Below are 13609 nucleotides of genomic sequence, written 5' to 3'. Positions count from 1 at the left end.
AGGGGGGTACCTAGGTCTTAAGCCAGGGTGAGGGAAGTCCTTATATCAGAGAAAGTTACTCTTCATAACAGGAAAAACTGACCGGAAATACAGAGAAACACACACACACACACACACACACACACACACTGCATGAAATGTCAGTACATATTCATACCCCTGGACAGAAAGACAGAACCTAGTGATGTCTCTCTCACACAGATTTTGAATCATGGATCGTGGTTGCTTCAGATCTCTCCAATGTGTTCAAACAGAAGACTCCTTCAACAAACTTCCCTCCAGACTTGAGAGACCAATTTACCTTCTGATCTGTTTCTTTTTTTTTTTTTTTTACCCATGAGACGCGGGAGGAGACAAACGGGACCGAGCGGGATTATGCTTGCTCGCTCGGGTAGAGAGAGAGAGAGGGAGCAGAGGGCCCGTGCCCTCTGCAGGCGACCGCCTGCTGTGCCACCACCGGTTCGCTCTGATCTGTTATAGTGAAGGTATCATATCTCTCTAAAGTGTTAAACAGCAATTGGTCAAAGTGGGTTTGGGGTACTTAGAACTCAGCCGAGCACTTTCAGGAGCTCCTTGAACACCTTACTGGTCCACACTTCAAGGGGCTCTGAGACCATAAGTATATACATGTCTAGTCTCTGGAATCTTAGTGGAATGAACCTTCAGAAATATAGGGTAGCCACTAAGAAGATTGCTTGATCTTGGATTTAAGTGAATAGAAAGCATGTATTAGCAGTCTGGCAAATACATTAGGCATTTGGAAACCTAGTTTCCTAGGGAACCTTTCTTGGAGTGAGCTTTTAAGTAAAAACAGTATCTGCATTGATGTAATTTGTTGGGAGCCAACTCCTAGCAGAAAGTGGCTATCATCTTTGCAGCCATGTTGGGCCACATATTTGAAGGTTGATACTTTCCCATCCTGACAAGAGACTTGCAAGCAGCCTACAACAGCTGAGCACACTCTAACAAACATCTTGTTTTTCTCAGACATATCCTGGACTTGTTGTTTAGTGCCCCCAGCTGCAAGGCACTGGTGGTAAAGTGTCTCCAGCTGCACTCCCCTGCTTGTTGTGCTTATATACCCATGATTTTCTTTCAATAAATGAGACTTGACCAGACACTCTGTCTTGGCTTCATTCTTCACATCTCTTGCCCCTGCATCCTCGCTCTCTCTCTTGCAGACCCTGTTGACTGACCCGTGGGCCAGGTCAATAATTTAGTCAACAAGAAGAGTTAAGGAGGAACAGAAATTTGGAAGACAAAAAGTAAGGTTTGAATATTTAGAAAATTCCCCCAGCACTATGGACTGTGATGGGATAGGCCTTAGTTTTAGTTTTGGCTGATGGTGCTCTCTAAATGCTGGGTTTGGAAGCTGAATGACTTCCAAGATTGAGTCCAATGACATATCAAACATATTCTGGACACTGAATCAGATGATCATGTCCAATATCTCCTATCTGTTCAAATAGAAGTGCTTAACCAGATTCTGCATAGAGAGGTGACAGCCCAGTTAGAGGTCTCAGATTCCTCTAAAGTGTTAGGCATAGACTGATCAAAGGGAGTCTTGAGGACCAGGAAGTCTGATTTTGCAATTCCTACAGACTCATTGACTACCACAATATTCCTTCTCTGAGGGATATTGAGATCCCGGGTGTCTCAGTTCTTGTCTCTGGAATCTTGGTTGAACTGAGTAATATTGTAGGGTAACCTGAGATTCTCAAGTGTTGAAGATATTCTAAGAGCCAAATAAGTCTGGACACATGTGTTGCAGACTCTTCTAGACCACAGATGCCAGCCCAGACTATTATACCCAGCAAAACTTTCAATCACCACAGATAAGGAAACAGGTATTCCATGATAGAGACAAATTTAAGCAATATTTTTATATAAAGCAGACATACAGGAGCCATTACAAGGAAAACTGTAACATAAGGAGATTAATTAGTACCATAAAAAAGTTACAGAAAATAAGTAGTCACACATGTACACATTTGCGAACACATGAATACCACCACCATCATCACCAAAAGAATAATAACAAGATATAGGGAATCAACAACTATTGGCTATTAATATCTCTCAGTATCAGCAGATTTGATTCCCTAATAAAAAAAAGACACAGAGTAACAGAGTGTATGTAAAGACAGGTTCCATCTTTCTGCTGATCCAAGAAACCCAATTCAACTCAAGGGTAGAGAGTACCTCCTAGTAAAGGGTTAGAAAAAAGATATTCCAAGCAAATAAACCTAAGAATCAGGCTGTTGTAGAAATTTTAAGATCTAACCTGATAGACTTTAACTGAGAACTGGTCAGAAAAGATAGGTAGGTAAAGCCATTACATACTCATCAAAGGAAAAAGGCCCCAAGCTGACATTTCAATTCTTACCATGTGTGCACCAAATCAAAGGCACCTAAGTTTGAAAGGGCAACATTCCTCCAGTTTAAATTGCATGATGGTCCTCATATGTGGGGAAGAAATCTCACGGGCGGGGGGGTGGGGGGGGGGAAGAGGGAGTCCGGGTTCCATGGCAGTCTGGCATCAGGGTCCCGGGCGGGCTTCCCATGCTGCCAGCTGAGGATCCCACATTGATACAGCCGCTATGGGCTGGCGGTGGGCAGCTCAACTTTCCAAAGGCTGGGAACCTGGCGGTGGCAGATCAGGCGACACGTGGAGTCCGGTTTTCCAAAGCTTTATTGTTCATGACATGGTAAATGGATGTAGGTGGTACGCGCTTCCCCCCCTACCCCCCAGCCAAAAGCCAGGGGAGACCAGTCTTATAGGGAAGGGAGAAAGGGGAGGGAATAACTTAATTAGCTACGCCCCTGGCCTTTTGATAATTCATTAATATTTAAATCTCTGGAGGTGGAGACTTGTTAATCAAGCCCTCTACCTGTGTCCTGCGTGACTAAAGGTGGCAGGTTAAATGAAGTTACCTCATCCAAGGCCCAACACTCATACACTGATAGTGACAGCCTGTCAGTAAAATAGCAGCAGCCATTAGAAGTATCCCATCAAAAAATGCCCAGGGCCAGACAATTTCACACAAAATTCTACCAGCCATTCCAAGAAGAGCTATTGTCTATACTCCTCAAATTATTTCACAAAATAGAAACAAAAGGAACATTACCCAATTTATTTTATGAGACTACAGTTACACTGATACCCAAACCACAGATCAATTTCCCTTATGGACTCTGATACAAAAATACTCATTATTGCAAACAGATTCCAAGAACACATTAAAAATATCATTTACAACAACAAAGGCTTTGTCTCAAGATGTCTAAGGATGCTTCAATATACAAAAATCAAAAAAATACAATCTACCACATAAACCAACTGAAAGACAAAAACAAAAAACAAAACAAAAAAAAAAACCAAAAACAAACAAAAACAAAAACAAACAAAAAAACCCAACTATGTTCATTAAACTGTGTCCAGGTAACATCTTTAAGAAGACACCCTTACATGATAAAAGTTCTGGAGAGGTTGACTCACAGGTGATATACCTAAATATAATTATGGCAGTATAGGACAAGCCCATAGTCAGTATCAACTTGAATGGAGAGAACTCAAAGTCATTGTCCAAAAACCAAAAGCAAGTCATAGTTTCTCACTCTCTTAAAGCTACTCAATAAAACAATTGAAGTCTTAATTGGAGCAATAAGGCAACTGGCAATCAACAGGATAAATACTGGAAAGTTGGAAGATGGAATCTTTATTTGCAGATAATACACATAAGTTAGGTGAAATTTGTACACCTAAGTTAGTACATATAAGTAAAAGTAGTACACATAAGTTAGGTGAAAAATTGGACCAAGAAATTCCTTTCAGCAAATTATCTTGATAAAAAAAATGTAAGGGAATGGAGACTCTGGTCAGGAGGTATGTATGAGAGAAGAATCTAATTTCAATAATAATAATACAATAACAACAAAATAATAAATAATCAAATTCATATACATCAGTAGCTCTTTTTAATGGCTATTCTTGGTTATCAACGTGACTACTTCTGGAATGAACTATGATCCAGAAATGGAGGCTACACCTATGAAACATTTATTACTTGGTTGGTAGTGTTTATATCCCCTTCTAGTCTGGAGCTTTGATGTAGGAAGACACACCAGTGATCCAGACATGGAGGCAGGAAAGGACACCTTTAATCTGGGCTATACCTTCTGCTGGGAGACTATGTAAGAGCATGGATGAAGGAAGGTTTTGCTCTTTGTCTGCTTTGGAACCTAGTTCTTCAGAATTCCAGCATATACAGAAGGCCACTTGAGACAGACACAAAGCCTTTTGGGACTGAGTAACTACTAGATTCTTGGACTTAACAATTCACAATTAGCCATTGTTAGATTACTTTAACTGCTGTCTGCAATTCATTGCTCTCTCTCCCTCTGTCTCCATCTCCCTCTCCCCCTTCCCTTCCCTCCCCTCTCCCCTCCTCCCTCCTACTGAGTTTCCTTGTCCACCTTGATATGAGTCTTTGTACCAAATTAGGCTAAAGTCAGTGAACATCCCTGGGAGGCCTCCTGATTTATTTGAAGGGAAATGGAAGAGGAGTGGATCTGGAGGAGAGGGAAATAGGGGCAGAGAGTGGGAGGAGGAGAGAGACTGAAAACTGAGGTTGGGGTGTAATGTATGAGAGAAGAATAAGAGAAACATGATATTTTGTCTTGATAAGGGTTTATAAGAACTAGTGTCAATCTAAGAATATAAAACTCAATGTTAAAGCACAGTGCCAAGCAAGCTCTAAACCTTGTTATCAGTACATAGACTAATATGGTAATTATAAGGATAATGAAACAATTCAGCTGGATCCAGATTTTCCTTACCTGTTTCTGCTACTAACCCCTGAAGATACAGATTTATCCTGAAGTTTTTCAGGAGGAGTCTCTAGATGACACAGTGTGTGGGGAGCCGACAGAAGGCAGCTATTATCCTTGCAGCCAACTTGACCATATACACTGACAAAAGACTTGATTACAATAGCCTACAACAGCTGAGCACACTCTGATAACATCTTGCTTTAGATACCCAGGATTTTCCCTTGGGTGTGTGAGACTTAAAGGTGTGTGACTTAAGGGTGTGACTTAGAGATCTGATTTAGAGATAAGACCTAAGGGTATGACTTAAAGGCGTGACCTAAAGGCATGGCTTAGAAGTGAGACATATAAAAGGCGAGAGGCAGACAGAAGAAATTATTATTATTAAGTATTAGGCACTTGGTAGTAGACACTTGAGACAGAAGAGATTATTAGGTATTAGGCACTTGGCACTTGGAGGAAGAACTTGGAATTAGACAGTAGGCACTTAGCACTTGGAAGAAGTAACTTGGAACTTGGAGGCACTAGGGACTTGTTGGGCCTAACAAGAGGTCTAATCTCCATTCCACCTTCACCCTTCAGTCATGTACACAGGTGGAGGGTGGTGGAGGGCACAAACAGGCCCTAGAGAGATTTACATACTAATGAGGTACCTGAAGGCCAGAGGTGGAGCCATTAAACATTCCTCCCCAGCCCCTCCCCCTTTCTCCCCTCCCCTTTTAACTCAGGTCGATCCTGGGTTTATGGGGTATGCATCCAGATCCATCCACCATCCGCCATGTGAATAAGCCAGTTTTGGAAACCCAAGGGCTTCCTCGTGTGTTGGGGCCGAGCCGCTGTGAGGAACCGTGAGGAGCCAGGGAGAGGCTTTTAGTTAAAGAGCAGCCGGGCCCAACTTCCAGCTGGAGGAACCCAGAGCATTCCCAGCCGAGTACCCACAGCATGGCGGGAGGAACCGTGGGATCCCCAAGTCCCCAAGCCTTTTTTTCCCAACAGGGACTAGGAACTAGGGACTTGGAGAGAAGAAGAGAGATTAAAGAATAAGTGGGATTGAATCACACTCTGGTCTCCATTCTTCGAGTTCATCCTCACTCTCTCTTTGCTGAACCCCGACCCATGGAATGGAGCAGCTTGGGGTAGTGTGGGCTCTAACAACTTAGCCCCCAAGGCTTTGGCAGTACAGGTTTCAACATTGATAGATTGGTCAGTGACATTTTGGCCCCCAAACGTGGGGCAGCTTGGGCTGCAACAACAGTGAATATCAACCTCAATTTCACTGGCTCTGTTTTGGAAAGTCTATAGTTGTTTCCAGTTTCTGGCATTATAAATCAAACATCAATGAACATGTTTGTGTAAGTGTCCTTATGATACTATACAGCATCCTTTGGATGCATGACAAAGAGCGGTATATCTTGATTTGAGGTAGATGAATTCCCAACTTTCTGAGAAATAGTCGTACTGTACTGACTTTCATAGTTGCAGTACAATCTTGCACTCCCATAAGAAAGTGAGAAGTGTTCCCCTTGCTCCAATTCCTCATCACTTGTCTTATTGGCACCTGTCTTATTGATCTTCAATATTCTTCTGGTGTAAGATGGATCCTCAAAGTAGTTTTGATTTGCCTTTCCTTATGGCAAAGGATGATGAACATTTCTTTAAGTGTTACTTGGTCATTTGAATTTCCTTATTGAGAATTTTCTGTTTAGATGTATACCCATTTGTCTTCCTTAGGGTCTTTATTGCTGTAGTAAATCACTATGACCAAAAACCAACTTGGGGAGGAAAGCATTTATTTGACTTATAATTCCAGATCATAATCATCATTGGAAGAAGTTAGGACAGAAAATCAAACAAATATGGAACCTAGAGGCAGGAGCTGATGAAGTGGCCAAGGAGGGATGGGGCTTATTGACTTGCTTCTACATGGCTTGTTCTGCCTGCTTGTCTATATAACCTGGGATCACCAGTCCAGGGATGGCACCACCAACAATGCAATGGACCCTCCCACATTGATCACTAATTGAGAAAGTGCCTTACAGCTGGATCTCATAAGGCATTTCCTCAACTGAGGCTCCTTTCTCTCTGATGGCTTTTGTTTGTGTCAAGTTGACACAAAACCAACCAATACACCAGTTTTTACTTAGATCATTTGGCTTTTTGATATCTACTTTTTTGAGATACACACACACACACACACACACACACACACACATATATATTCGAAACTCCAGAGCCAGCTTTTAACTGAAGAGAAACAGCACAAAATGATAGTCAAATGCCACTGCCACTCATCCCTAAATGACACCTAAATCCATGTAAAACTAAATACAATAAGCTGAGAACAAATAGGGCTTAGATATAGGACAAAAAATTTGAACCCTAGAAATTGAGGATAGTGCAGTAGGCAGCTGCTAAGATATGCAACAGCCTGGGGGAAAGTGTGTGCAGGATGTGTGCATGTATGTGTGTGTGTGTGTGTGTGTGTGTGTGTGTGTATTTGTGTAGAGACAGTGCAGGGGGTAGGGGCAGGGGAGTGAACAGACAAAATAAAACAGGGCTTGGAGTGGAGAAAAGAAAAATAGGAAATAGGGAATCTCTTTCCATTTTCCTGATCACCTCTAGTATCTGTAAATGTCTCTAATAATATTAGGACCAGGAGTGTCATTAGGTGCCCTTTTGGATTGATTATTTAAGGGGTATTATGTCCAAATTCAATTGAAAGGATGAATAAATTTAGGGCCATTCAGGTCAGGTGCAAGATGAAGAATCTGGAGATTTTCTAAAAGACATCCTTAGAAGGAGTGAGACAGCATGGAAAACACATTTCCTGTGGATGAAAGAGGGGGGTGGGGTGTTGGGAGCCGACTTTAGTAGAAAGCGGCTAGATCAACTTTGCAGCCATCTGGAGCCATATACCCTGATGAAAGACTTGGTTGTCAAAAGCCTATAACAGCTGAAGAACACTCTGATAAATATCTTGTTTATCCCACATAGCTTGTTTTGCTGTTTAGTGACCTCAGCTGTATGGTGCACGTGGTAAAATGTTTTCACCTGTGTTCTCCTGCTTGTGTATATAAATACCTCAGAATTCCCTTCAATAGGAGAGACTCAATAAGGGAGACTTGATAAAAAGGAGACTTGATAAAGAGAGACTTGATCACACCCTGTCTTGTCTCCATTCTTCCCGTCTCCTGCCTCTGCAGCCCCACTCTCTCTCTTGACCAGAGCACTTAGCCCCAAAGCGTTGAGGCAAAGTGTTGAGGCAGAGTGTGGGCCTTAACAGTGGGGAGACTCCAGGACACAGGTCGGAATGGAGGAAGACACAAGCAGTTCAGTGGGTTTTCACTTCATTCAAGGGAGGGCAGGGACAGCCTGGCTAATCCCAAGGAGAGACTGGACATCTGGCACCAGGGCTTTTGTGAAGACCAGAAGGCAAGGATAAAGAAACAATCTCTAGGAGAGTGCTCTCACACACAAGAAAGGGTCAGGGAAACACAAGGAGTCACAAAAGCCATAAGGAGCTAGGAGAGGTGTATGATGACAGGCAACTCTGAAAGGAGGCAGGAGAAGAGGGCAGGAGGGTGTGCAATAGCCCTATTGTGCCTAAGGAAACTGCAGCATTGAAGCTCCAAAGTGACAGGGTCAGGTGTAGAGGGTCAGCTGGGGGTCTAGGTCCATGCTGGGACCTGGGACATAGTGAAGACGAGGGACGAGGGATTAGAGATCTTCCTGGAGTGGAGTGTCACTGAGAGGGCAGAATATGTTTGTGAGAAAGTGGCCTGCCTGCATTCTCATGGCCTGGCCTTTGTGGCCTTTGGTACAGGAGGGAATCTCCCCCTGAGTAGGAGGCTTGTACACAGCAACAAAGTGGAAAGTCAGGTTGGGGGACACTATTTGGAATTGAGGGCAAGTGAGGTGACTTTTATTGACTGCTTCTATTTTACTAGGAGTTACATCTGTTTAATTGACTATCTGACCATGATTTGGCCTTGATAAGGGTTACCTATTACAAAAAATATCAAGTTATCTTAGACTTTCCAATGTGCTGACGCAGTTTTTTAAAGTGTGTCCTTGTGACTATCTGGATTTTTACAGTATCTGTTGTTATGTCTCACCTTTAAATCCTTATTAGGTGAATATGTATATTCTCTCTGTGTACTTATATTAGTTTGGAATAGGATTTACACATCTTGTTGATCTTCTCAAAGAATGAACTCTTATTTTATTAATCCTTTGTAAGGAAATTTAAAATTCCTCATTTCCAGAATTCCCTCAGTGTTTTCTTTCTTTCTTTCTTTCTTTCTTTCTTTCTTTCTTTCTTTCTTTCTTTCTTTCTTTCCTTCCTTCCTTCCTTCCTTCCTTTCTTTCTTCCTTCCTTTCTTCCTTCCTTCCTTTCTTTCTTCCTTCCTTTCTTCCTTTCTTTCCTGTTTTTTTTTTTTTTTTTTTGAAACAGGGTTTCTCTGTGTAGCTCTGGCTGTCCTGGAACTCACTCTGTACACCAGGCTGGCCTTGAACTCAGAAATCCACCTGCCTCTACCTCCCGAGTGCTGGGATTAAAGGCATGTGCCACCACTGCCCAGCAGTGTTTGTTTTCTTTATGGATTCTATTTTTATTTTCAGACCTTAAACATTTTTATTTATTTCCTTCCACTGTTTGTTTTGTTTTCCTGGATTTCTTTCTTTCCTCACACTGTTTGTATGTGCTTTCATGAATTTAAGGAATTTCTTCATTCTCACCATAATGACCTCTATCACCTTCATATAGATTGTTTTAAGGTTTTTCCTTGTGCTTCAGCCATGTTTGAATGTTCAGGGACTGCTGTCTTAGGATAGCTAGGCTCTAGAGTAGACATAATGCCCTGGTTGTTATCGATTGTGTTGTATATGCTAGAATCTAAGATACTGGAATTGCAATGGTAAAATATTTATATCCTAGTCTCTACATTTGTGTATGTTGGGTAGCAGTTCTGCTCCTTGTCTTCTATTTTCCCTCTGGATTTTTGAAGAGTGTGATTGCTGTATGTTGTCTTAGAGTTTTTTTGGCTGTGAAGAGACATCATGGCCAAAGCAACTCTTATACAGACAAACATTTAGCTGGAGCTGGCTTGCCATTTTGGAGGTTCAGTTTATTATCATCATGGTGGGAATCATGTAATCTTGCAGGGAGGCTTGGTGCTGCATGCTAACAGCTCTACATCTTGATCGAAAGGCAACTCTAACCTAGAGTGACATAGCCCAAGCTGCCCACTGCTGCTGCTTGCTGGGTCTGGAACATGACCCCTTGGTTCTATTACATCTTTCACTGCCTAGGCTTAGCTGGCTTAAAAATTGTTTTGTAAAATGACCTTGAAATCATAGTTCTGAATGCCTCTTTGTCCTGAATGCTGAGATTAAAGGCATGTAATACCAGGCATGGATTGAAACCTCTCCTTACATTTTTACAAGAGCTTTATAAATTTGGATTGTAGTTCATTCCAGATATTGTCAAGTTGACAATTGAGACCAATCATCACTGCTGTCAGGCAGGAACTTTTCTTTGGACCTAATAGTTCTGGCCACTGGGGGTTCAAGGTTTCTGGGTATAGGGAGATGACACATAGGAATGGGGATAGGTTAGAAGTATGATGGGGTTCACAGGAGGGAGGAGATTGCACCAGAATCTGCTTATTTGGTCTCCTTGGAATTCGGGGAGACAGTGAAAGCAGGTTACACAAAAGGTTTGCAATAGAATTGAGAATTAGATTGGTAGTTGTGGTTCTCCAAAAACCGAAGGAGAGGGGAAGACATACAGGAAGTTTCTATTCTTACCTGTCAGTATTTTTCTGAGTTGTCAGTGAGTACAAGCTGGAGTTAGGGGCTCAAATTCAGCAAGGAGTTAGGAGGAGGGAGCTTAAAAATGAATTGTGTGTGGGACTTGCAGCAGATGTAGGCAGGCAGAAAGGAATGCCTGCTGGGGGTGGAGGCTGGGTAATGGGCTGAGTTGGGGTAAGGGATGTTGGGGGAGAAGTTTTTGTGGTCCATTGGAGTTGGTGCATTACAGGAAACAAAAGCACAGCAGATTTCCTGCTATAAAGCTGGAAATGAGAATGGGGAAATAGTAAGTGGGGGAGCAAAGAGAGAGGTGTGGATATGCCTTTAGCCTTCTGATACCATAGAAAGAGTAGCACTTTGTTAGGTGTTAGGGAAGGTGCAGTCCTGGCTTGAAGGCTGTAACAGAGCAAAGAGTGGGGGGAGGGAGGTTAGAAGGGAAAGATCTGTGGGATCCACAGGATATGGGAAGAATATAAGCTATTCACAGCATGATTCCTAACAGTAGCAACATTACAGTTATGAAGTAACCACAAAGTAATTTAATGATTCATTGGCCACAACATGGAGAACTGTATTAAGGGGGCACAGCATTAGGAAGTTAGAGAACCATTGGCCTAGGAAGTATGAATCTATAATGAATCAATACCTACTAATATAAAAACACATAAAAGATTTTTGCATGCCTTGAGCCACAAACACTTCTCTCCCAGAAGGAGTAGGATCCCCCTCCCCCAACTTTGGCCTGCTCTTCTCAGTTGTCATAAGAGCATGATGGTGGAGTTCTCATTTGCCAACATTAAACTCCAAGAAAGAAACCAGGTGTTTCTAATACTGGAAGGACAGTGAGGGGGCTGCACAAACACCCACAGCTGAGCTTGGCTGATTGGACTACACGTGACTACTCTGAACATAAACATCTCCAGAAAGCACAGACTGATTTGAAAAGTTTTATTCATATTATATTTTATTTGGTTAAGGTTTTATCTACAGAGTTGTTTGTGGCCATAGGGACCAGAAGAGGGTCTCAGATCCTCTGAATCACCACTTACAGGTGGTTGAAAACTCCCCTGTGTGTGCTTGTTACTTAGAGTTCTTTGAGTGAGTGGTAATTTTTTTGCAGCTGAGTTCCTACAAACTGAGTCTTTAAAAAGAAAGTCTTCATTGTCTTTCCTTCTCTGATGAGTAAACACTCATGTCTGATTTCTCCTTTTCTCTGGCCCCAGTCATCTGACAAAAACCATAAAGAACATCAACAGGGTAGATGTCAGGTTGGGTGTCCCACACAGCAGTGCTGCCCTCCCCCCACCAGCCATTCTAACATACTACAGCTGTTTCAGATCCTGAGCCACCATGGTGCCTTTCCTGATTCATTATAAATGCTTCCAAAATACCATTCTCTAACCAGAAGTCATTGGTAACCTCACTGGTTGTTGATGTTGGAAGAGAGATGTAGGTCATAGCTGGCTAGCTCCTGAGAGGACTTTAGGCTCCAAGAAAGAACAGTGTGCAGAAGCCAGGGAGTGGAACGCTTCAGCCACCAAGTGGGGTTGTGACTCCACCATTGACTTCCACCCTGAGGTCTCAGAGACCTCAGAAGCATGGACTGAAATGAAATCCAGGGCCTGAGCCTTCAGTTGCTCTATGCTGTGGAGGTCAGCCAGGATGAGAGTGTTTGCAGCATTCTCCACAGACAGATTCCTGTAGAGGGCATCTTCACACATGGCCATCAAGCCCTCCAGACCATACTCGTCAGCAGCTGCCAGCACACCAATGGCCATGGAGTAGCTGTGGAGTTGTGGCATCTTCCCAGTGTAAATGAAGCTCATCATCTCCTTGAAGACTTGGGGATCCATGTCTTGGATCTCAACTTGATTCGTTAGGCTTTCCTTCATTTCATGTTCAAACATGGCTCTGAAAACTGGAGAACGAGCTGCTAGGATGGCCTTGTGAGCCCTGAATTCATGGCCACCTACCACCAGGCAGCAGTCTGTGAAGAGGGACTTCTCCCACAGCTCTCCTAGGTCATCTTTCAACCTGTGCCTTGAATCCTTGATTGCAGGTTTCATGTTCTGTCCAGGTATACTAAAGAAATCTCCTACTATGCTCACCTTGCAGCAGAGGGTGAGCTGGTCTTCAGGGAGAAGCCAATTTGGATTGCAGAGGAGGGGATCTTGAAGGATAAACTTTTTGAATCCCCTTTGTTGGTGTTGCAGAAAGCTTACAACCTTGGGGCTCTTCATACATTGAAATTTCTCTCCTTGGCAATTTACGATCCAGAAGTCGAACTTTGCCCAAACTGGGCTCTCTGGATGGCTGAGCATCACCAGGAAAACTGACAGGTAATCTTTGCTTTCTTCATCAACACCATTTGGGTATACTCTCAAACACCAATTCACTTCCTCATTGGCCTTTAATGAGAACACTGGGCTTGTAATCCTGTTCCTAATTCCCCCCATGCAAAATGAAAAGTTGCTAATGGTCCACTCATAGCAGAATTTCTGAACACTGATATGTGTGGAGCCCCAGCTCGTGGCTTCCAGATCCCCTGACATCTCTGCTGGAGGTAGTTTGGGTTTTAAAGTTGATCTGAAAAGAACTATATGTTATTTACCCTTCATCCTCTTGGATACAATTATAGATACACTTTAAATTTTAGTTTCAATTTGTCCTAAATTCATTCTCTCTCCTTCTCCCCTTCTCTCTCAGCCCCCCCCCCCCCCCCCTTGCTCGCTCGTGTTTGATTATTGAATCTTAGGTCAATGATAACTAGTTTTGGCTATTCTATTCAACTTTGGAAGAGTTTGGAAATTTTTATACACTCTTATTTTAAGTGTGCTGTATTAGTCAGGGTCCTGTAGAGAACATACAAAATGAATTTCTCTATATAAATAGAAAGAGGATATATGAAAATAACCTACAGATGAGGTCCAGCTAATATAACAAGGCTAAAACCAGTACTTACTTAGTC

General features: G+C 42.6%; 1 protein-coding gene across 1 annotated transcript; it reads right to left on the bottom strand.

Annotated features, from left to right (window-relative positions):
- Positions 1–12095: 12095 nt before the first annotated feature.
- On the bottom strand, positions 12096–13193 carry LOC117707550 (TD and POZ domain-containing protein 1-like). The gene has a single exon (XM_034500950.1). The coding sequence runs from the start codon at positions 13191–13193 to the stop codon at positions 12096–12098; it is 1098 nt and encodes a 365-aa protein (XP_034356841.1).
- Positions 13194–13609: the final 416 nt, after the last annotated feature.

Source organism: Arvicanthis niloticus, chromosome 4 (genome assembly GCF_011762505.2).
Source record: "Arvicanthis niloticus isolate mArvNil1 chromosome 4, mArvNil1.pat.X, whole genome shotgun sequence".
Taxonomy (NCBI): domain Eukaryota; kingdom Metazoa; phylum Chordata; class Mammalia; order Rodentia; family Muridae; genus Arvicanthis; species Arvicanthis niloticus.
The sequence above is the reverse complement of the archived record's forward strand: the minus strand, read 5'-3'. Positions and strand labels throughout refer to the sequence as shown.